The sequence below is a fragment of the Ranitomeya variabilis genome, chromosome 8 (assembly GCF_051348905.1).
Source record: "Ranitomeya variabilis isolate aRanVar5 chromosome 8, aRanVar5.hap1, whole genome shotgun sequence".
NCBI lineage: Eukaryota > Metazoa > Chordata > Amphibia > Anura > Dendrobatidae > Ranitomeya > Ranitomeya variabilis.
In genome coordinates, this window is record NC_135239.1 from 170,009,834 (window position 1) to 170,035,549 (window position 25,716).

The 25,716-nt window shown below is 46.4% G+C and overlaps 1 protein-coding gene across 2 annotated transcripts in view; it reads left to right on the forward strand.

The window, feature by feature from the left end:
- SFMBT1 (Scm like with four mbt domains 1) overlaps nucleotides 1-25,716 on the forward strand; it is a 150,414-nt gene that overhangs the window by 122,105 nt on the left and 2,593 nt on the right. For both annotated transcript variants that reach the window (XM_077278162.1, XM_077278161.1), the window contains exons 16-19: nucleotides 2,358-2,467; nucleotides 8,088-8,263; nucleotides 22,022-22,200; nucleotides 23,419-23,613. In XM_077278162.1, the coding sequence (XP_077134277.1) occupies nucleotides 2,358-2,467; nucleotides 8,088-8,263; nucleotides 22,022-22,200; nucleotides 23,419-23,613 (660 nt within the window). The remainder of the gene's footprint in view (nucleotides 1-2,357; nucleotides 2,468-8,087; nucleotides 8,264-22,021; nucleotides 22,201-23,418; nucleotides 23,614-25,716) is intronic.

Below are 25,716 nucleotides of genomic sequence, written 5' to 3' on the forward strand. Positions count from 1 at the left end.
TATTTAGACAAGTCACTGCAGCATGGACCACAGAAGCCGCAGTCTGGAGATTACTCATTGATTTGGTTAGAATGTGTTGTGGCCATTCTCGCAGATCTCTTATGCATAGATCACTGAGTAGAGCGGGGGAGGAAGAAGCTTTGACCATCACCTATTGTGAATGTTGGGATTCTTTCCCCATTTATAGTTGCTATCTTTCTTTGTAATGCAGCCTTTGATAATAATGAAATGACAACTGGAAAGGGGTTTTACGAAAATAAAACCGTCAGACCATTAGTGGGCTAATGCTCATTTCATGATTATCTTGCCGAGTAAACAGACTGCCAATCCTTTAATGAACGTGCAAGCTGCTCATCCATCGGGTGTAATGATATTTTATACAGCATAAAACCTCATCGTTCTCTGCAGTTTTTCATCCCGTGTTAACTGGACTCTTACTGCTGAGAATAATGGCAGCGTAGGCACACTGAGCGATCTTGCTATCGTTTTCTTTGGTCATGCAGATGACAGCGCAAGAAACAATTGGTGATCAGGGTGGTGAACCCGAACAATAAGATTAACTTCCTTGGGAAGTCAGTGTTCGGGGTCTGTACCTGAACAGAATGTGTTCGGTCCGGACCCAAGCTTTACTGTTCAGGTTTCCACATCTCTAGTCATGGGGACTCGGTCTTGCAGCATGGGCGCTGTAATGCACCAAGCCGCCCGCCCTGCTGTGCATTGTCGCTCCCTTTTAAAGTAATAAAAGTTAGGATCCACTGAGCGGTTCACCGTGACATGGCAGTGGGCTTTCATACAGTCTAAACAAAAGGTTCTTAGTTTAACATTCTGATCAGTTATATATATTTTTGACTAGGGGCACCATATCAATGTAAGTTTTTGGTTCTTTTTGTTTTGTTTTTCTGGGCGTATTTCAGGTGAGCTGAATCTGTCCTGCACTTTTATGTACATGCTCAGTAGTGACCAGGGCTGTGGGGTCAGAGTGGAGATGAATCTGTACTGCACTTTATGTACATGCTCAGTAGTGAGGCAGTGCTGTGGAGTCGGAGTGGAGATGAATCTGTGCTGCACTTTATGTACATGCTCAGTAGAGAGCAGTGCTGTGGAGTCGGAGTGGAGATGAATCTGTGCTGCACTTTATGTACATGCTGAGTAGTGACCAGTGCTGTGGCGTCGGAGTGGAGATGAATCTGTGCTGCACTTTATGTACATGCTCAGTAGTGACCAGGGCTGTGGGGTCAGAGTGGAGATGAATCTGTGCTGCACTTTATGTACATGCTCAGTAGTGACCAGTGCTGTGGAGTCGGAGTGGAGATGAATCTGTGCTGCACTTTATGTACATGCTCAGTATTGAGGCAATGCTGTGAAGTCGGAGTCAGGGAAATTGAGGAGTCGGAGGCTTAGCTTACCGACTCCACAGCCCTGCTTCGTAGGAGTACAAAAATAACATTAATGGGGGCTGTAAGAGGCACCGGGCTGCCATGGTAACCCAAATGGCTTCTGTCATTGTGTTGCAGGGGGCTTATGATCGACTTAATAGACCTGGTCCATTTTTTTTCTCACTTCACTCACCATGCTGCTGATCTAACCTTGACAACTACATCTGAGGCTGGGGTCACACAAGCGTATATTCTCTCATCCGAGAGAATCGAGTCAATTATGCATTTGAAACTCTGATCAGAGTGATCCTAGTGTGATCTGATTCTCTCGGATAAGGAGAAGATGGATGAAAAAAATATTCTCCATCTTCTCCATTTTGCCAGTTCTTAAAAATCATCCAGCGTTAGATGTCATCTGAGTGCAGTCCGATGTTTTCCTTGCACTCATTGACTTGTATGGCTGAGTGCGATCCGAATATCAGGTGAAACTTGGGCATGCTGTAAATTTTCTTCTCGGACTGGGGTATTGTCAGATCGCACTTGGATCCATGATACGGTCATCTGCACAAGCCCCAAGTTATTAAATAAGCCGCTGCCAATACTACCTCCAATTAATCAGGAGCCAGCTGTATGACACAGGTGGCAGCCGTAGTGTATGCATTGGGCTCACTCTACACTTCATACAGCCATACACGTAATGTACATATACGTCATATTTCAGTACGGTGTTCATACAGATACTTTACATGAACACTTATAAAAAATGTTTATTGGAAAAATTATGTTAAGTTACTCTCTGATTGTCCATTTCCCTTTTTAATTGGAATTTTAGTTAAAATAATTTTTCAGACCTGTGATTGTTCGTTGGTTCCCTGTAATCATGGCTCTACCTTGAGTATATTTGGTCTGTAATGCTTAAATTTACAAGGAATTCTCTACAAATATTGAAAGCCCTGTGACTCGGTTTGTCTTTAACCACAGGTGTTATCATTAATCATCAATGCCGCGTACAAGCCCAGCAGAGTTCTACGGGAACTGGAATTACAGGATGAACCGTTGTGGCCTCAACGTGCAGAGATCCTGAAGGCCAAGTAAGCTCCTGTTATCCATACTCCTATCATCATACTAGCTTGATGCATAAGATTTTAGTAGAAATCTGATAGGTCTATTGTTTCTCCATACAAAAGTTTGTTGTTCGTCACTGGAGATGAGCGAACCTAAACTTAAAAAGTTCGGGGTTCATGCCGGACAGTTAGTGTCCAGTGCTGAACGCCAAACACGTTTTCTTCCGAATGTTCGTTGCAATGTTTGGAGTTCCGGGGGAGGTCTGCGAGGGGAGAGAGGGTGAGTTCGGGTACGGTTCTCGTATCCAAACCGAACTTTGGACTAAGGGTTGGGTTCCATAACCCGAACTTCTACGGGTCCACTCATCCCTAATTATCACCTAATCCCTTGATAGTGATAATGTTTAGGTTCTTGTGGTTTCCATAGTTTGCCGTCATATCTGCCATATATATATGAAAGAAGACTAGATTGGTGAGCATTCTCTCCCCCTGGCCTTGTTTAGCTGTTCTAGTGCTCTAAAGATCATTCACTATGGAAATCATAAGTAGCATGCTAATGCTTAAAGGGTTTTGCCACTTTATCTGAGAGCAGCATAATGTAGGGGCAGAGACCCTGATTCCAGTAATGTCAATTACTGGGTTGCTTAGTATAGTTTTGATACAATCACTGCTTTATCAGCAGGAGATTATCGCTAGCGGACTAGTAAACCTGTTGCCAGGTAGTCCTCGATATTCATTGATTGGTGTACTTTCTGTGTACACTGTTCATAGGCAGAAAGGTGGCAATCAGGGCTGTGGGTGGGGTTATACAGAGCTCAGCATTCAGAGAACTGCCAGATCTGCAGGAGAAAAAACTGTGGTTTTAGTAAAATAACAGCAAGCAGCCCAGTAAGTGACACATCACTGGAATCGGTGTCTCTGCCCCTATGACATGCTGCTCTCCTGTGGGTTAGCAAAACCTGCTGACTGATTACCTTTTGAGGACACATCCAATTTTCTTTCTATCGCTTTCATTTATTTTTCTGTTGGCATGGCCATATAAGGACTTGTATATTTGTAAGATGACTAGTAGTATTGAATTACATCATTCATTTTACCATATAAAGAAATAAAATGGGGGGAAAAAATCCCAATCGAGGAGAAATGGCGAAAAAACAGCAATTCAGTCATTGTCTTTTGGGTCTCGTTTTTCTGTGATCATTGTGCAAAAGTTGTATGTTTTGTTTTATTATTAATTCCTTAGCGTGACTCTATATATGAAATGAGCCTGAAATAACCAGTGAGAGCTGTCCTCTGCTGTGAGCGAAAGTGCACATTGGTTAGTGAGTGGCCGGCCCCTGCGGAGTTCACAGTGACTGTTGTGACAGGCATGCATATAGCTGGGTTTCTGCCCAACTCAGTGGGGGGGGATGTAGGTTGTGTACCCCTGCCTTAACCCCTTCACGACCAGAGGTATTTTCGTTTCTGCTTTTTTATTTTTTGCTCTCCTTCTTCCCAGAGCCATAGCTTTTTTATTTTTTTATTTGTCAATATGGCCATGGGAAGTCTCAATTTTTTTGCAGGACGAGTTGGAAAGACACCATTTGGATTGAACATGTCGTGTACTGGAAAACGGAAAAAAAATTTAAATTGCGGTGAAATTGCAAAAAAAAAAGTTGTGTTTTTTTTGTTTTTTCTTTAACCATGTTCACTAAATGCTATAACTAACCTGCCATTATGATTCTCCAGGCTATTACGAGTTCATAGACACCAAACATGTCTAGGTTCTGTTTTCTGTTAGTGGTGAAAAAAAAAATCCAACGTTTGATTAAAAAAACAATACACCATTTTCTGAGACCTGTAGCGGCTCCATTTTTCATGATCTGGGGCTAAGTGAGGGCTTATTTCTTGCATGCCGAGCTGACGTTCTTATTGATACCATTTTGGTGCAGATACGATCTTTTGATCGCCCGTTATTTCATTTTATTGCAATGTAGCGGTGACCAAAAAACGTAGTTCTGATGTTTTGAATTTTTTTTTCCCGTTATGCTATTTAGCCATCAGGTTAATTCTTTTTTTTTTTTATATTGATCGGGCAATTCTGAACTCGGAGATACCAAATATGTGTCAATTTAATTTTTAATTTTTTTTTTATTTTGATTGGGACGAAATTTATATTTAATTTTTTAAAATATTTTTAGAAACTTTTTTTGTTTTGTGCATGCTTCAGTAGTCTTCATGGGAGACTAGAAGCTGCAGTTGTCTGATCTCCTCTGCTACATACAGGCGATGATGAAATCGCCTGTGTGTAGCAGAAATGCTCATTGCTATGATCGCCGACCACCGGGTGACGCTTATAGCAATCCGGATATGACAACCATAAAGGTCTGCTGGAGACCTCTGGTTGGCATGCCAACCCATTGGTGACCCGCGGTCATGTGACAGGGTCACTGATGGGTGGGATTAGTGACACGCTTCCGGTAAGCGCGAGTTAAATGCCGCTTTCAGAAATTGACAAGGGTATTTAACTAGTTAAGAGCCGCAGGTGAATCACAATTCCACCCGCAGCTGTTAGAGGCACATGTCAGCTGTAAATATTAGCTGTCATGTGCCTGGAAAGGTGTGGGCTAACCGCTGGAGCCCACACCAAACAGGGGAGTCCAACATCGGCGTACTATTACACCCGATGTGGCTAAAGGGTTTTTTTTTTTTTTTTCATAAACCTAGTTAAATTATAGTTGATTTTAATCAATAGATCTTCTAATAATAATTTCCACAAATAAATATTAAATAAACTATTCCTGTGCGGAGACAATCTTTTTTTAAATTTGCTCCTGCTGTCAATGATCATACCTGGTTGGAGGGGGGAGGGGGGGGTTGGGGGAGAAAGAATTTAAATTTTTTTTTTCTTCACATTGCACTTTATTTTTTAGACAGTGTGGAGGATTTAAAGCAGAACTGTTTTTAATTCATTATTTCATAAATCAATAATAAACATGAAGATAATCAGCTTTAACTTTTGTAGTTTATCTTGTCAGAGAAATCCGCTTCTTTCTCTGTCAGAATTGGTCATTATCAAAATGCTCAAGTCTGAGGTAAAATCTGTACTCGGTGAAGATGGAGTTCACCATTACTGAGATAGAAGATGGCAGCTGCTGAGGATCCTCCTCACCCTCCTAGCTAGATATAATCTTATCAGTAGCAGCTGCCACCTTCTATCTCAGTAATGGTGAACTCCATCTTCACTTAAGGCCCTGTCACACTTAGCGACGCTAAAGCGATCCCGACAACGATACGACCTGTCAGGGATCGTTGCTGCGTCGCTATGAGGTCGCTGGTGAGATGTCAAACAGTGAGATCTTCCCAACGACGCAGCAGCGATGCGGCGACCTGTAGCGACCTGTACAACGATGTCGTTGGTTGTTGTGACCCTGTCACATGGCAGCTATTGTGACGATTCAGACCTCGATGAGGGACGTCCTGTGTGATGTTGTAGTCAACGAGGTCTTTGGTAAGGTGTCAAACACAGCGATGTGTGCTACCCAGCGGGACCTCAACGATCAAAAAAAGGTCCAGGCCATTCCGACACGACCAGCGATCTCACAGCAGGGGCCTGGTCGCTGCTACGTGTCAAACATAGCGAGATCGCTACTGAGGTCGCTGTTGCATCACAAAACTTGTGACTCAGCAGCGATCTCGCTAGCGACCTCGCTTAGTGTGACGGTACCTTTAGTACAGATTTTACCTCAGACTTGAGCATTTTGATAGTGACCAATTCTGACAGAGAAAGAAGCAGGATAATATATATATATATATATATATATATATATATATATATATATATATATATATATATATATATATATATATATATATATATATATATATCTATCCAAAGTTTCCAGTTTTTTCATGTATAATTGATTTTATTACATTAAAGAATAAACGTTGTTTTAGTTTTTAGGAGAGCCTGTTGCTAGGTTCATGTTGCCCCCCCACTGGCAACATCAATCAGCGCCTGGCAGACCGACTGCAGCGTTTCGGAAGTAAAACCGACTTTAAATAGTCAGACTGGAGCCATAGGAGGAACAGACTAGCGTGGCCCAGCGCTGTCCCTGGACGGCTTCTTCCCACCCGACTCCAGTTTATTGACAGGTCGCCATGTAGACAAATAAGAGACCTGTCCATCGACTAAAGCGGTGTGATAAGAAGCCGTACGGGGCTGGCCCAGGACTATTCAGGGCTCTTCCTACGACTCTTTAACCTGATTTTTCCAGAATGCTGGGGCATCGGAGTTAGCACCTGGCCGCACATTTAGGCTACTTTCACACACAGCATATTTGCTGCGTATTTTTACGCGCGCGTATTTTGCTGCTGCTTTACCTGCGTTTTTTTACACAGGCAAAAAACGCAGCTGCTTTCACACACTGCGTTTTTTGCAGCTGCGTTTTTTTCAGCATTGTGTACTGAAAATAAAGTAAAGCCATCACACACACTCAGCCATCACACACACACACCCAGCCATCACACACACAGCCATCACACACACCAGATACCTCATACACACATGACACACACACAAATGCAGCATCACACATCTCACACACACACATCACACACACATCACACACACACAATCTCCTCTGTGGTGCAGGGGCGGCTGATCTGTCCATGTGCACTGCAGCTCTTCAGTTTCTCCGGCTGCTCACAGCTCTGCACTGTCCCGGCACCTCCCCCGTCTCTCCTTCTCTGCCGGGATACTAGCTAAGAGCAGGAGACGCCGGAGCTCCGTGCACACACAGGAGGAAGTGAGTCGCTGACCTCTCATCTTGATCGCTGCTGGCTCTCTTCCTCAGCGTGGCAGCGCCGCACACACAGGGGGCGGGAAGGGGGGGGGTGGGGGCGGGTTCGGTCGGGAGGAGACATTAGTGTCCCGCCCGGGATCCCGGGGCTGGCTGTCAAAATCAGGACAGTCCCGCGGGATCCGGGACGGTTGGGAGATATGCCTCCGTACAAAGACGCCGACACCCAGGACAAAGGCGCTGTGTGTGGACGGTAATATGGGGCCCTATGGGGATACGCAGACACGTCGCTGCGTAAAGAATTGACATGTCAATTCTTTTTACGCCGGCGTGTTTGCAGACAAAAGCGCCGCGTTTTTTTGCGGTGTGTCTGAACGGCAAAGTGAATTTCTCATTCACTTTGCCGGCAGACGAAAATGACATTGCGCATTTTTGAAAAGCGCCCGCAAAATAGCGCTCAAAAATGCGCTATGTCTGAAAGTAGCCTTACAGTCTGGTTTTAGTTGATTCATGCCGTTTATAGTTTGGGCAGCACGAATCGGTGACAAATGCCCTTATAAGTGACCAGTCTGTACTCCTAGTAGTCAAAGTGAGTAAAAAAAAAAGCACTGAAAGAAAACTGCAGTCTTGGAGTTGTGAGCCCTGTTGGCTAAATGACGCAACCTTTTTTTTGTGCCATTTTGGCTACTAGGAATACGAAACTGTAGCTGTAATATTTTCCATACACCGGGCAGCATATTGAGCTGGCAGAGCCTCTTCATTATGTTAAATATATATCTATCATTTAAAAAAAAAAAAAAATGAATAATTAGTTTCAATTTATCTTTTCATGTCCTGATTTGTATTTTTGTTTTTTCACTTTTCAGATATAAAGGAAAAACATACCGTGCGACAGTGGAGCTGGTGAGAACATCGGACCAGGTGTCAGAGTTCTGTCGGAAAACCTGTATTAAACTTGAATGTTGCCCAAATCTCTTTGGACCTCTGATGGTTCATGATCAGTGCTCTGAGAACTGTTCAGTGCTAACAAAGACTAAGTACAGTAAGTATCAGCAGTGCCTGCCGTCCTCCCGGTCTGGTGGGGTTCAGATGGCCATATTTCACGATTTGTAAAAGGACCTCAATGCTCGGTCTGACCGCAGGTCTCCTAACAGTAACTAACAACCTCATATATAGTTTGCCTATAAGGCTACGATTCCAGGTCCAGAGACCCGCGGTCAGTCTTGGCACTACACTTTGTATCTGCACCATGAAATATGGATGTCTCAACCCGACCTAAGGGGAAAATTAAAAAAGGAGATTCTCTTAAAGGGAACCTGTCACCAGGCATAAAGCTGTTAGCCTGCAAGATAACAGCTTTATTTCTGGTGACAGGTTCTCTTTAAAGGAATTCTCTTGAATTACTTCTGCTCATATTTGATTAAAATCATTTAAGTCCTGCCCTGTTCCCAAATATTATCTACGCACGTTAAAAGGAAAACTGTAAGCAAGGTCACGCTATACCCTTGGCTGGACACATTAACATGTTTTGGGTTTTTTTTGTTTTTTTTTGTTTTTACTCTGTCGCCTCATTGGGGGACACAGGACCATGGGTGTTATGCTGCTGTCCACTAGGAGGCGACACTATGCATAATATGAAAAAGATTAACCGTGGCTCCTCCTCTGCAGTATACACCCCTGGACGGCTTCAGCCTTCTCCAGTTTTTGCTTAGTGTCGCATAGGAGGCACACCTAAGATTTTTTACTCTGTTTTTTTCCGACGGATTACAGATGAAGAAAAGTGGGTCTCCTGCGAGACTCCCGGCATGGCTCCTTCCTCGGCCCCCTATTATGGGGTGCCCGGTTGAAGTAGAGATGGCTATTCCCCATGCCGCTCCTTCCCCAGTCCCTCGGGTGCTGGTTTGAAGTCGAGACCCCTCTCCTTCCCCAATTCCTCTTGGTTTCTGGGTTGAGGTCGAGGCGAGGATAAAGGCCCCTGAAGGTGACATCAGCACCCTCCCTATTCCCCCTCTGGGGGCATTAGGTTGAGACGCCTCAGGTAGGGCCTGTACAGGCAGCATTCTACAGCTCCCAGCAATGGGCCAGCACACTGCGCCTGCATCCAGGGACTCCAGCCCAGCTGCGGGCTCCTGTCGGGGCCGGGGGGAGTGCAGGCAGGCATGGCACATACAGACACAGGGCTCCCTGCGCCCCTGTCTCTGCGGCAGCACCAGCATTATACTGCCTCAGGGGGACCCCTCACAGGGCCCCCCCTTCCGCTTATAGCCCCACCGCTATCCTGCCTTTAAATCCGGGGGGGTCCGGTTCAGATCCGACCCCCCCCCCCCTGGACTTCCGCACCGGCCTGGAGCCTTTCTGGGCATCAGGCATCTAATTTAGGCCCCGGCTTCAACCTAGCTGAAGCCGCTGCCTCCTCTCCGCCCCCTCTTTCCCCCCCGGATGACAAATTTGACACTCTACAGTGTCAGAGGGGGCGGATCGAGACAGGGCGCATTTTTACACAGCTTTGCCGCCTTTTTTCTCAGCTCTCCGCCCCCTTCTCCCCTTGCCTCTTCTCCTCGGCGGCCATTTCTACTGCAGCAAGGATTAACCCTGCATCTCCCGGTCTGCAGGACCAGGCCAGCCAGTCTCCGGGGGGGGCACAGGTCTGTGGATCTTCGGCGCTGGACCTAGGGGCAAACTGGTGGGGTAAGATCACAGCTGGGTTGTTTTACTCGGCTGTGAATCCATATTCCCTATAAGGCTCCCCTATAGGGTCCTCTGCATAGCTACCCCTATAAGGTGCTCTGCATAGCCCTTCTGCACTATACCGGGCTCAAGGTCCAGGAGAACCAGGCAGGACTGCTATTATGCATTCTGCACAGCCTGCAGGACCGCTGTCCCCAGTGGCAGCACGTACGCACTGCCAGGACTGCACTCAGACTGTGTCAGAGCCCCAAGAAGCCCCTGCCAATGCCTCGGTGTCTAATGCCACACCGGAATGGGTCACTCAGAGGTTGCAATCTATGACGCAGTCTATAGATAACCTAACCTCCACATTGCTTCAGGCTCTGCAGAGTCATGCCTCGGCTATGACCGTTACCCAGCAAAGGGAGAGCTTGACTCAGGAACAGAACGACCTGGCACATCCACGTCTAGGTCAGGACGCAAGCGGACCCATAGGTCAAGTCCATCTGCATCATCCCATAGCACACGGTCATCCCCTTCTAGGGAGATACACTGTAGTTCCAGGTCAGTTCCAGGTCATCTAGACCGTCCCCTTCCAGGTGCAGACAATGCAGATCTCCGCAATCCCCGACCAGAGAAGGCCTCCTCCCCAGCTCACCCAGCAGGGGACGCCTCAGTGATACACAGGATTCGGAAGGCATCTGTGACTCCGACTCAGACTGGGAAACGGAGGGGTCCCTGATCCCAATCCCCCCTAGCAGTACAGCACTAGTTGAGGACATAATCTCTTCCATCCATCGGGTGCTGGACATTTCTAATCTGCCACCAGAGGCCCCAGAACAAGATTTCCTTTGAAGGACGTCTGAAGCCGCCTAAGGTTTTCTCTAACCACCCAGAGTTTAAAGCGATCCTTAAAAAGCAGCTCTCACAATCTGAGAAAAAATTCGCTAATCGCAAATATCTGGAGGCAAAGTACTTTTTCCTACAGAAGGACACCAAGGAATGGACAGATCCACCCGAAGTGGACCCCCCAGTCTCTAGACTAGCAGCACAGACCCTCCTTTCACTGCCAGATAGCTCAACCCTCAGGGATGCAGCAGACCGGCAGGTAGAACGCATGGCTCGTTCAATTTTTCGAGGCGGCAGGGGCCTCCCTGGCTCCCGCGTTCGCTTCAGTTTGGGCTGCCAAGGCCGTCCTGGCTTGTGCCAAAAATTTACAAGCTGGCCTCCAAGCATCTGCTCCTGAGCTGTCGGACCAAGCGGTTCAAATAGCAGTTGTAGCAGATTACATGCTTCATGCAGCTCTGGATTCAGCAAGGGGCGTAGCCGGGATAGCATCAAACGCCATCACGATTCGGCGTATCCTCTGGCTGGAAAGCGGACGCAGCTTCAAAGAAGTCCCTCACGCACCTCCCGTATCTCAGTGGGTGACTTTTTCGGTGAAGAGTTGGACACAATGATATCCAACGCCACCGGGGGTAAGAGTACCGCTCTCCCTCAACTGAAACCTATACGCACTTACAAGTGTAACAAACCCGATTCCGATCCTTTCGGAATTCCTCGGGCTGGTCCGTCTCGCGTCCAGCACGTAACCGTTCCCCACACAGGGACAACTCACGGTCGACGCAAAGGTCGGACAAGACCTGGCAGTTAAAAGCAGGCCAGTCAAAGCCCAAAGGAGGAAAACCTCAGACTTTTTTCCTCCTCATGACTCACGGACTCCGGAAGACATCCCACCCGTAGGGTACTTTGCTCTTTTCAGCAAGTCTGGATGCCTACTACAGAAGATAGGTGGGTCAGGGAACTAGTGTCTTCCGGATACAAGATAGTGTTCAACTTCCAACCCACCGAACCGTTTCTTCCTCTCTGTTCCCCCAAAACTGCCAGCCAAGGCTCGTGCCTTCCACCAAGCGGTTTCCTCGCTTCTTCAAGCAGGGGTCATAGTACCGGTTCCTGCGGCCGGGTGCTTCCGAGGGTTCTACTCCAATCTATTCGTAGTCCCCAAGAAAGGAGGCAGAGTACGGCCCATACTGGACCTAAAACAACTCAACAAATACGTACGGGTTCGTCACTTCCGCTGGAGTCCCTTCAGTCCATCATTGCGTCCATGGAGAAGGGAGAATATCTCGCCTTCATAGATATACAAGACGCATACCTGCATATACCGATTGCACCTGCTCATCAGAGTTTTTTCTCAGGTTCACAATCGACCAGGACCACTACAGTTCGTGGCTCTCCCGTTCGGACTCGCCACAGCTCCCAGAGTGTTTACCAAGGTCATGGCAGCCACCATGGACGTCCTGCACTCCAGAGGCATAGTAGTCATTCCATACCTGGACGATCTCCTCATCAAGGCTCCTACCTTCACGGACTGTGAGCTCAGCGTCTCAATCACAACAGACACTCTGAGTCGCATGGGCTGGTTAGTCAACCTACAAAGGTCATCACCAACCCTGAGTCAGTCTCTGACGTTCCTGGGAATGCTATACAACACCTCCAGGGGTCTAGTGCTCTTTCCAGTCCACCACCTGACAGCACCATTGGAGGATGTCCTTCTTATCCACAATGGGACAGGAACCACAAGCAGTTAAAAGGACCCTCCCCACTCCACCCACCAGTGTTTTTCCTGTCCCACTGCGGATAGGAACTGCAAGCGTATCCTCCGACGGTGCTGTGCAGATGGTGGGGATCGGGGGGTCCAGCCTTTCCCTTCCCCGCCGCAAGATATCTGCGGCTGATACCTGCGATGGGGCGTCCCTCAGCCTCCCCAGTGTAGCACTGCTCCTGGGTCCAAGGTCCGTTTCTCCATGCTGGGGCTCTCGGTCCGGGCGCTGTCTGCTGGGGGCGAGCGGCGGCTGTTCCTGGCATGCGGCCGCGGCCATTTCGGCAAGCGCTCTCTGTGCAGCAGCCGCTGCCGGCTCCAGGACACGCGGCCGTTTCACTTCCGGTCGACGGCCGCATCACTTCCGGTCGCGACGAGCATCGGACCGGGGGACGCCAGCGGCGGCGCCGGCCTTCAGGAAGGCCTTTTCAGCACGGTCGACCGCGCGGGGCGCGGTAAGGAGGCAGGATCAACCAGGTAAAGCCTATATAAACATTCTATGGGGGTCTTTGTTCCGCCGGCTATCCTGACAAGGGTGCACACGGCTGTATAGTAATATTATCCTCACCATGGAGGAGACTACCAGACCTGAGGGGACTGACCAGCTTCAGGGGCACGTGAGTAGGCTATGTAAAAGCCATACCACAAAGCTCACCCCTCCCCCCTGCTTCCCTACTTACGGTGCCACGTATGTCTATTTACCTTAGGCTGAGCCTCCCATCCCCACAACTGAAAGAAAAAAATCGGGGAAAAATAAATGCCCGATTTGTGCCACTAAGTTTCCGGAAAATTGGCAGAAACCATTGTGCAGATCGTGCACATCCAAAATTGTGGGTGATGAGCAGACGGCACTACTATCCAGCATGAGGACCATGATTCGACAGGAGGTTCAGGCTTCTATCTCAAGCTTGAATCTTTCCCAGACTCAGTCAGAACCGCAGACTTCACGGAAGAGGCCAAGGGAGTCTAGCCCTTCTTCCGAGGGTGAGGTTTCGGAGGATTCTGACCAGGAAGAAAGAGACGGATCTGTGGGCAAAGGGAAGAGATATCTCTTCTCCGCAGCAGACACAGATGAGCTTCTTTATGCTGTACGTAACACCATGCAGCTACAGGATACACCAGAGGAGACCTCGATCCAGGACGAGATGTTTGGCGGATTACATGCCCAGGTGACAAAAGTCTTCCCCGTCAACAACCACATCCGTTCCATGATCCTGGAAGAGTGGCAGGAAGCGGAGAAGAAGCTAGTGATTCCCAGGGACTTTAGACTTCGTCTGCCCTACAACCCTGAGGACATTAAAGTGTGGGATGAAGTTCCCAAGATAGATGTCCCACTAGCAAAGGTGGCGAAGAAGACCTCAATTCCATTTGAGGACTCTTCCGCATTAAAAGATCCTATGGATCGTAAAGCGGACGGTTTGCTAAGGAGAACTTGGGAGTTCTCCGCGGCAATAATACGGGCCAATATAGCGGCAACATCCGTAGCCCGGTCAATGCATTTATGGATTGACGATTTAGAGGATCACCTCAAAGCCAAGACTTCCAGAGAGGTAATTGTGGAGATCAGACTAAACCAAAGAATCCATCTTGTCTTCCTCCTGAGAAATCTGGTTTACAACAGGAAACTTGAGCAAACTTGACATTTCCTTTTATGGAAGTAATCACGCGCGCATTTCTCCTTGATATTGTAGCCTTTCACCCACATACCAGATGTTGTAACTTTTCACTAGTATAGATTTGCTTTGTAAGTGATTGTGAAATATGAGCGCTTGTGCGCATGTCTGTAAATGCCTAACTTTTTACTATATAAAGAAGGGGCAGCGCCCAGTGAGGCGGGTGTGTTTCAGGGCTGCCCCTGTTTATGAACACACAACCTTTGTGCTGCGTGTCATTTACTTGGATCCCTACATCCAGGAAGCCAGGGACGGAGAAGGACTCAACATTTCCCTTAAATCCCTGCCATTGCTCAAACTCGCAACAGGCTTTATGGCAGACGCTTCTGCCGAATCTGTACGTTTCGTGGCTAGAAGCGAATCTCTGTCTAACGCGGCCAGAAGAGCCATATGGCTAAAGACCTGGTCGGGGGATCTACAGTCAAAAAATAAATTGTGTGGAATCCCATTCTCAGGGAATAAAGTATTTGGGCCTATTCTAGACGATGTCCTAGAAAAAGCCTCAGATAAAAAGAAGGGATTCCCTGAGGAGAATACCAAAAAATATCAACCCTTTCGTAGATCCCGACCTAGTCAGAGGACAGACTACAGGGGGAAAGGGAAGACTGGGAGGTGGTCTTATCCCAAGGGTGGAAAGGGTAGAGACTCCATCTTCCCAAGTGCAGGTACACCAAAGTCAAATAAATGACATCAAGGTGGGAGGTCGGTTACAAAAATTTCTAGGGGGTTGGCAGAAGGTGTCCCAGAATCCTTGGATTCTACAAGTGATTGCACAGGGATACAAATTAGAGTTCTCCAGCAGTCCCCCAGAAAGATTTGTAGTAACCCGACCCTGCCCGCTCTCCGACTCCTCCATGTGGACAAACATCCGGGAGCTGTTGGATTTAGAAGCGATTGTGCCAGTTCCCATCTCAGAAAGAGGCAAAGGCCATTATTCCCATTTGTTTTCAATAAAGAAACCGTCCGGGGACTCCCGGACGATTATAAATTTAAAACCATTAAACAAATGGGTCCGGTACAAAAGATTCCGGATGGAATCTATAAAATCCACGACGCCTCTAATAGGTCTAGGGTACACATTACCATGTCCTTGTCTAAGCAACGCATACTATCATGTCCCGATACACATCTCCTACCAAAAATACCTGAGATTTGCCATAAGGAACAAGGGGATTGTACATCACTTCCAGTTCAGATGTCTCCCCTTCGGGCTTGCTTCAGCGCCCAGGATCTTTACCAAGCTGATGTCGGAAGTTGTGGCTTATCTAAGGAACCAGAATGTGACCATAGTCTTCCTGATAATGGCGAAATCACAGAAACTCCTCAAGATATACTGCACTTTCACTCTTTCCATCCTACAGGAGCTGGGGTGGATTGTGAACTGGAAGAAGTCCTGCCTGGTCCCAAATTCCAGAATAAAATTTTTGGGGGTGATCTTAGATTCCAATCTAAGAACATCTTTTTTACCAGAAGACAGACAAGAGGCCTTGATCAGGCACATCCATCAATTCAGAAGAAGTACCCCCTCCATAAGAGAGGCAATGAGGATACTCGGCTTCATGACAGCATGCATACCCTGTGTGAGATTGAGCCAATTCCACTCGCGGGAGTTGCAAAAAGAAGTCCTAGGATCCTGGAACAGGAAACAGAGTTCCCTAGACAGGAAGATGCTTGTGTCTCCGTCGGTAAAGAGATCCCTAACCTGGTGGACCACACTGAGGAACCTGAGAGAGGGAGTACCATGGATACTCGATCCCTGTGTTACGGTTACCACAGACGCCAGTCAATACGGATGGGGCGGTCATATAGGAAGAACATACTACCAGGGAGAATGGACTCCTCAAATTGCGGCAAGATCGTCAAATTTCAGGGAGCTGTATGCGATCTGGAAAGTGTTGTGCCAGGCCCAGTCATTGGTCCGAGACAGACACGTGAGAATACTGTCCGACAATGTCACAGCAGTGGCATTTCTGAGACACCAGGGAGGTCCGAGACATCCACCACTGCAACACTTAGCAGACCAGATTTTCAGGTGGGCAGAAAGATCTGTCAAATCCATCTCGGCAGTTCACCTGGAAGGTGCCAAGAATCAGGTAGCAGATTTCTTGAGCCGAAAGTCGGTACATCCCGGAGAGTGGGAACTGAACCCGGAAGTATTCAGCAGTCTATGCCAGAAATGGGGTACACCTCAGGTGGACCTCTTTGCCACCAGGTCAAACGCAAAGATCAGAGCATTTTTCTCTCTGAATCCTCTAGATGGAGCCACAGGAGTAGACGCCTTATCTCAGTATTGGGGAGAAGGTCTCCTGTACGCATTTCCGCCTCTTCCTCTGATACCGAAGACACTCGGGAAGATACAAGACGAGAGAGCAACTGTAATCCTGGTGGTTCCTTTTTGGCCGAAAAGAAGCTGGTTTTCTCTACTGTCCAGGATGTCAACAGAAGAACCAGTCTTTCTACCGAACAGACAGGACCTTCTACTTCAGGGTCCGGTATTCCACAAGAATCCAGACTCTCTTCACCTATCTGCCTGGATCCTGAACGGCAAACCCTAAGATCCAGAGGCCTGTCAGAAGAGGTCATTACCACACTCCAGGCAAGCAGAAAGCCGGTGACTTCGGCGATTTACAACAAGATCTGGAAGCGGTATTGCTCCTTCCTGGGAGAGGGTCCTGTGGATACTTCAAAACCAGATATTCCCAGAATCCTCGATTTCCTACAACTCGGATTTGACAAGGGCCTTCGGCCTAGTACTCTAAAAGTACAGATTGCAGCACTTAGTGTCTTTTTTGATACATCACTAGCCTCCCATCCCTGGATAGCGAGATTTTCCAGGGCCACGCAGAGAATGAGGCCACTTGTGAGGAAATCAACTCCTCCTTGGGACCTAAACCTGGTCCTTAACACTTTGTGTAAAACCCCTTACTTGCTGTCGAAAGATATGGACATAGCCAATCTCTCCTTTAAGACTGCCTTCCTAATTGCCATCACATCGGCTAAAAGGCTGGGGGAGATGCAGGCTTTCTATCCAGAACCCATATCTTCAAATCTTTGACGACAGAATAGTCTTCAAACCTAACCCAGCTTTCCTCCCCAAGGTAGTATCCTCTACCAATATAAATCAGGAGATAATACTTCCTTCTTTCTGCCAACACCCTAAAAATGCAAAAGAGGGGGTCTACCATAACCTTGACGTTAGGGAGACTGTTCTAAAATACCTGTCGGCGACAGAAAGCTGCAGACGGGACACTAACTTATTTATACAATACGGTGGTCCAAATAGGGGTTGTAAAGCAGCAAAATCAACCATTGCTAGGTGGATTAAAAACATGATTAGTCTAGCATATACAGACCAAGGGAAACATCCCCCGGACACTCTTAGGGCCCACTCAACACGAGCCATTTCTACATCATGGGCAGAGAAGGGGGGTGCCTCAGCTGAGCAAATCTGTAGGGCGGCGACTTGGACTAGTCTTTCTACCTTTGCTAGACACTATAAATTAGATGTCGTATCAGACCAATTAAATTAGCCTTTGGTAGAAAAGTATTACATGCAGTAGTCCCACCCTAGTTAAACATCCTTTGGTATTTCTCCAATGGTGCTGTCAGGTGGTGGACTGGAAAACGGTAATTAGTTCTTACCGGTAATTGTATTTCCAGGAATCCACCTGACAGCACTACTAGTTCCCTCCCACTGCAAACTTATACTACTGACTAATGTGATGTAACATTGGTGTGTAATTGTAAATAAACTCTCTTTTTTGCATCCATCCAGATGTGGTACTTAGAAAATCACTGGTGGGTGGAGTGGGGAGGGTCCTTTTAACTGCTTGTGGTTCCTGTCCCATTGCGGATAAGAAGGACGTCCTCCAATGGTGCTGTCAGGTGGATTCCTGGAAATACAATTACCGGTAAGAACTAATTACCGTTTTCCCAGGGACAAGGCACTGGCTCTCAGCCTAGGAGTTCGCATCCTCCTCTGCAAACCCCCTCGATCTCTCTGGTTTGCCATGAGAGTCCTCGGCAGGATGGGGGCAGCAATAGAAGCAGTCCCATTTGGCCCAGTTTCACCTCAGGCCTCTCCAACTAGCCATTCTCAAGTCCTGGGACAGGAATCCTTTTTCCTCTCGACAGGGAATTCCAGCTAATGTCGTCAACCAGGAGGTCCCTGCACTGGTTGCTCAAGCCAACCTCGCTAGCAAAGGGGAAATCCTTTCTCACAGGTCAATGGAAGGTTCTGACCACCGATGCGAGCCTGACGGGTTGGGTTGCAGTGCACCTACACCACAGGGCAAGTGGTCCCCAGTGGAAGCGACCATGCCCATCAACATCCTGGAAATTCGTGCCATCCTCCTGGCATTGAGGGCCTTCCATCACTTACTGGCAGCCCCTCACATCAGAACACAATCGGACAATGCCACGACTGTGGCATATGTGAATCACCAAGGGGAGACCCGCAGTACCCAGGCGATGCGTGTAGTGTCACACATCCTCCACTGGGTGGAGGACACAGGCTCGGTTCTCTCGGCGGTCCACATTCCGGGTGTGGACAACTGGGAAGCAGACTTCCTCAGACGGCAAGGAATAGATTCGGGAGAGTGGTCTCTCCATCCCGAAATTTTTTGCCAGATCCGCCATCTCTGGGGGATCCCAGATGTGGGCCTAATGGCATCCCACTTCAATGCCAAGGTCCCCAGCTTCATGGCCAGAGCACACGATCCGCAGTCACTCGGAGCAGACGCTCTGGTTCAGTATTAGAACCAGTTCCAGCTTCTGTACATTTTTCCACCTCTCCCCGTTATCCAGAGTGGTGAGGAAGATCAAACAAGATGGAGTTCCAACCATCTTAATCGCACCGGTCTGGCCCAGACGTACATGGTACGCCGACGTCGTACAACTTTCAGCAGACACCCCCTGGCGCCTCCCCGACCGCCCGGATCTTCTATCTCAAGGCCCGTTCTACCACCAGAACTCAGGGGCTCTCAATTTGACGGCGTGGCCCTTGAAACCTGGGTTCTGACCCAGGCAGGGCTCTCGACGGACATCATTAGGACCGTGATCAGGGCACAGAAGCCAGCCTCTGCAAAGATCTATGACCGTACCTGGAAAGTTCTCTTTACCTGGTGCGAATATCGTGGACAGACCCCATTTGCTTCTTCCCTCCCCAAACTACCTGGTTTTTCTCCAATCGGGTCTGGAGGCCAGGCTGTCCCTGGGCTCACCTAAGAGCCAGGTGTCAGCCCTCTGTGCTTTTTTTCAAAGGCGCAATGCTACCAAGCCGCAAGTAAGGACTTTCCTTCAGGGGGTTTCCCAATTGGTTTCCCCCTACAGACGACCACTAGAAACGTGGGACCTCAACCTGATCCTGACAGCATTGCAGGAACCACCCTTCGAACCCCTTAAGGAGGTCCCGCTCCGCCTTCTCTCCCAGAAGGTGTTTTTTTCCTTTTGGCAATCACCAACTTCCACCTCAATGAGGAAAGTTTCTCTGCCTTCCCTTTGTCTGGTCCCGGTTCATAGAGTGGAGAAGGCTCTGCATGCGCTTGACCTTGTCAGGGCATTGCGTATATATATGTGTCTAGGACTGCGTCCTTTCGGATGTCTGATCCCTTTTCCTTCTTCCGGAAGGCAGCCGCCAGGGTCTGCCAGCTTCCAAAGCTACCCTTGCCAGGAAGATCACATCCACCATACAAGAGGCCTACTGCCTTAAGAATTCTCCTCTTCCAGCCGGTATTACGGCACACTCTACACGGGCAGTAGGGGCCTCCTGGGCCATTCGGCTCCAGGCTTCGGCACAACAAGTGTGTAAGGCGGCCACTTGGACTAGCCCACACTCGTTTACTTAACACTACAGGGTTCATACCCAGTCCTCAGCGGAAGCGAGCCTGGGTAGATGTGTTCTGCAGGCGGCGGTGCCCCAAGTATAGAGGCCTGTCTGCACAATATTCGTCTATTGCTTCCCACCCAGGGACTGCTTTGGGACGTCCCATGGTCCTGTGTCCCCCTATGAGGCGACAGAGTAAAGGAGATTTTTGTGTACTCACCGTAAAATCTTTCTCTTAGCCTCTAATTGAGGGACACAGCTCCCACCCTGTTGCCCTTTTCGGGCTGTTGTTACTGTTGAGTTCTCATATTGTTCTTTGAGCGCGTACATAGTGGCCTTCTTATAGGCATGTCTGTTATTCATGTTACATTCCGCCTACTGCTTTTGCACAAAACTGGAGAAGGCTGACGCCGTCCAGGGGTGTATACTGCAGAGGAGGAGCCACGGTTAATCTTTTTCAAATTATGCATAGTTTCGCCTCCCAGTGGACAGCAGCATAACACCCATGGCCCTGTGTTCCCCAATTAGAGGCTAAGAGAAAGATTTTACGGTGAGTACACAAAAATCTCCTGTTTCTGCTGAAACCATAGGCCACATTTCACAGCACAGTGGTATTCTGTCACTATGTAATAAGTGTTGTGTGGGTGTCTGCTGTTGGGTGAAGCGGGTGACTTGCTGGGGGCTCCATCTGTGAGCTCATGTTTGCCCCTGCATCATAAGCATGCATAGAATTTTAGGACTTTTTTTTTTTTTTCTTAATCCAAGATATTTAAAAAAATAAATAAATAAAAATACTCCTATGGAAATATAATTTTTTTGTGTGTGTGTTTTGGAATGCATCAAGTCAGTTTTTTTTTTTTATAAAGATTTAGAGTTTCTATTTTGTGAAACAAATAAAACATATAAATAAACATTAAATTTTGTAACACCATCATTAGAACGACCAATAAAATAATGCCAAAAATGATTTGTGTCAAACTACTAGCCCTCATATAGCTGAGTTATGTCTCTTGGACTGTAAAATGGTCTGGTCATTTACCATGTGCTGCTCCGGCACAGAGACTGTTGCTGTATTGGTTATTTGTTAATATGGCTTCTGCAGGGACTTAACACAGACTTTGTGACCACTGCAGCCTATCATGGGGTTCAGTGGTTACTGAAGCCAGTGACTGCAGCAGTCACATGATGGCAGAGCTGCTACCGTATCAACTAGTGGCAGCAGCGAGCCGGCGCTAGTTTGCCAGTAGGCAAGGCCAACGGGGTTTGACTTGTACATATAAATAACAATGGACTGAAAAACAATAAACCTGAAAATCTCTTTAAAGAGTAACCGTTGCTTTAAATTCACTTTCATAAATTAATAGTACATGTAAAAACAAGAAATCTTGCAATATGTTTCATGAGCAAAATCTGCTTCTTTCTCCTTCTGGACTGATTGTTCATTCTGAGTGAGAGATTAACCAAGGGGAAAAAATAAGCACATTTCTCGAATGGTAAGATGTATTAAAAATTTTCTTATTTTCAAATCTTCTATTGATTTATGAAACCAAAATTAAAAAGGCGATTACTCATTAACCAGCTTAGGATCAGGCCATTTTCCCTGTTCCTGACCAGGCACCTTTTTTGCGTTATATTCTGCACACACTTTTAATGGCTCAAGAATTTTTTTTCCTGGAGTCTCAAATAATTAATTTTTTTTTTTTTTTTTTTTTCCTTTGCAATACATGGAGTTTAATTTTTGTCATTTGACTAAAAGAAAAAAAAGAAATATAACTTTACATTTTTACTATTTATATAAAAGATTTTTTGCGTAATGATGTTGACTAAAAAGCGTTACCGTATTTCTCTGAGTAGAAGATGCACCCCCCATTTTCCTCCCAAATTTTTTTGGGAAAAAGTGCATCATATAGTCCAAAAAATAAGGTACTGGTAATTCCCTTTTAGTGACCCATCTAGGTGCACTATAACCATTGGCGTTTCTTCTGGCTGTAAGTGAATGTTCACACTATGTTCTTGTAATCCTTTATTGAATAGCTCATTATTATGGAAAGCGTCGTGGAAAAAACCTGAGCAATCCTACAGGCATATTGCGCAGTATAGAGGCGGCCCTGAAGAAGCCAACCAAGAGGAGGAAGAGAAGGAAACAATTCTTCGTCCACAAGAAGAAACGCACATCCAACTCTATAGAGAATACTCCTGTCGGAAGTCCCCAGGTAAATGTTTTTTCCTTCCAAAGAAATATCGCTCCTTTTTAATGATACCATATACTGATTTTATTTTGAAGGCGTAGTCAGACGACCGAGATCTGACCGCAAAACATGAACTGGCCGGCGGCTCTCCTGACCAGGGTATGACAGCTCAATGTATTTCTATGCAGCTGTCATGCTCTGGTCAGGAGAGCCGCCAGGCCAGTCTGTCCACCCCCTTCCGATTTTGGTCCAGTTTATACGGCCGTCTGATTGTGCCCTTACTGTGAGAATATAACAGGAGTGACATGGGTAGTACTTTCTATAGATATCTAAACATGGCATTTGGAGTGTGTGTGGTTATGTCAGGGAATTGTAAATTCTTATATCTGAATTAAGAAGAGCATACTGGATACTAAACTTGAAGGTTCATTAATTACTTGCTTATCTGTGGGGGTGTGACTCGTGGAACCCCAACTGATTAAACACATGGGACTCTCAAATGCCCCATGAGATGGAGCAGTGGCCACATGTGCGTCACCTCTTAGTTGTCTTAAAGACTAATGGAAAAGCTGTCCACTGAGCTTGGCTATCTTTGTTGGTCCCATAGACCATAAATAGAGCATTTCGTAGCTGTGTACTCTGGATTGGTTGGGGTCCCAGCAGTCTGACCCCCACTAATCTGCAAGTCATCATCTATCTAATGGACTGTGCTTCAGCTCTTTACCACCTTTTGTTTCAGAGGCGAAATAAGGAATCTCGGTTAAGAGATTAGTCACATTTGAGGGTTAGAATAGCACTGCATGCAGCGCTATTTTTTGCTGTAAAAAAAGACACTCTGCTGAACCCAGACGGACCCCATTGTAAGTTAATAGGGTGGTTCAATGGGGTGACACTAGTATCTGTCGTATGACTGCTTTGACATAACTGAAGCCATGACGCTGATGTGAGCATAGCCCTTAAATTTATGTATCTAACCCAGTGTTTCCCAAACTCCAGTCCTCACGGACCCCTCGGGTCATGTTTTCAGGATTTCCTTAGTATTATGCAAGTAGTGGAAGTATCATCAAGGCATCAGGAATTGTCTCACCTGTGCAACACTATGGAAATCCTGAAAACATGACCCGTGGGGTCCGTGAGGACTGGAGTTTGGGAAATACTGATCTAACCAATCCATGATATCTATTTGTAGAGTGATAATGAAATAGAAGTTATTCTTCATTTATATAATTCTTTCTTCTCTAGGGAAGTGGTGAGGAGGAGGATGATGATGAGGATTACTCCCCAAGTGAAGAAAGTGCCCAAGAACCTCATGAAGGCTCAGAAATATCAGGAAAAGGGTCGTCCTCATCAGCCTCACCCACCCGGAGTGAACAATCACTTAAATGTGAGAAGAAAAGAAAACCTTGTCACTTTAAAGCATCCAATCTGCCAGCTAAGGTATGGTGAATGCAAAAACTTCACAATAAAGCAATCTGAGTTTTGGATTAGATTTTCATCATTGTTCCGTCAGTGTTTTTCACGTATGAAAAAATACATGGAAAAATTGCAAAGCTTCTCCTGTTCACTACATTAAAAACGGTCAGCACAGGTGACATCTGGGTGCTGACACTGATTTTCACAGACTCCGGTTGCCGTCACACTAGCAGTATTTGGTCAGTATTTTACATCACTATCTGTAAGCCTAAACCAGGAGTGGGTGATAAATGCAGAAGTGGTGCATATGTTTCTATTATACTTTTCCTCTAATTGTTCCACTCCTGGTTTTGGCTTACAAATACTGATGTAAAATACTGACCAAATACTGCTAGTGTGACGGCAGCCTCCCTTTGTGATCAGTGACTCAGATTAAAAATGTACGTGTGCCTGTCTGGGGGGAAGAAAAAGCACACACAGTCCCATACACTATAATGAGTTTTTCACGGATAGAATTACACAACACTGACATGAATAGCGGACGTCTGAATGAGGCCTTACAGTAAAAGGTTTACTAAACTAGAATTCTCTTACTAGGAGTTAAATTGTCAGGAACATTGGTTATTAATAATTGACTGATTGTGATTCATTAGTTGTGTAAATAAGAATGATTGTTAGTGATGAGCGAATATACTCGTTACTCGAGATTTCTCGAGCACGCTGGGGTGTCCTCCGAGTATTTTTTAGTGCTTGGATTTTGTTTTTATTTCCGCAGCTGAATGATTTACATCTGTTAGCCAGCATAAGTACATGTGGGGGTTGCCTGGTTGCTAGGGAATCCCCACATGTACTTATGCTGGCTAACAGATGTAAATCATTCAGCTGCGGCGCTAAAAACTAAAACTCCGAGCACTAAAAAATACTCGGAGGACCCCCGAGCATGCTCGAGAAATCTCAAGTAACGAGTATATTCGCTCATCACTAGTGATTGTTTAAAAGACCAATTTTAGTGTTTCAGGGAATAAGTACATACAGGGGATGTATTTACCCTGGTGAATAAAATATCTATTTAATAGTGGGCAAAAAGATGTTTTTATATATTACCTATAAAGATGAAAACAACAAGAATTTGGTCATACAAAATATTTTTTAACCACTTACCGACATATGACGTACTGGTTCATCATATGCCACCATCCAGACTTGGATGCAGCCGACATCTTTCCCTGCAAATGACCGCTGATATAATCAGCCGTCATGTGCCTCCAACAGCCGCGGGTGGATCCGAGATCCGCTCACGGCTGCTAACCTGTTAAATCCCGCTGTCATTCTGACAGCAGCATTTAACATGCTCCGACAGGGGCATGCATCATTCCACGCTCCCATCGGCATCCCATAACGTGATCTCGTGGTGCTAATGGGTTGTCATGAGTCGAAGGTCTCCTGAAGACCGCCCTTCCTTCCTGCAATTGCGTTACTCCTTTGAAAACTAGCTCGTGGCTGAGGCACCGCTATGTATAGCACAAACTACCAGACAATCGCAGCTTCAAGTCCCCTACAGGAACTATTAAATCCAGTTAAACCTTATTTGGCATCGCTGTGTTCATAAAAGTCCAATCTATTAAAACATAAAATAAATTAATCCCATCAGTAAATGTTGTAACAAAATTTTTTTTTACAGAATTGTGGGTTTGTTTTGTTTTTAGCTGCTGCAACATTGGAATAAAATGCAATAAGAGTCAAAAAATTGTATCTACCTCCAAATGGTATCAGTAAAATTGTCGGATCAGGGCACAAAAAATAACCCCCCCGTACAGCCCCATATGCCGAAAAATGAAAACGTTACATGCCCCAGAAAATGGCAACAAAAGTAAAAACATTTTTTCGTACAAATTTTCAAATCTTTTCACCAGTTAAATCATTTAAAAAAAGAAAACAATACATGTTTGGTATCTGCGTACTTGTACTGACCTGGTGAATCTTATTGCCAAGTATGTTTTACCGTATAGTGAACATGGTAAATAAAAAAAAATCAGTTTTAGTAATTTAAACGCACTTGGAATTTGGAATTTCTTTTCTCCACTTTCCAGTAGAATGAATGGTGTCATTCAAAAGTTCAACTCGTTC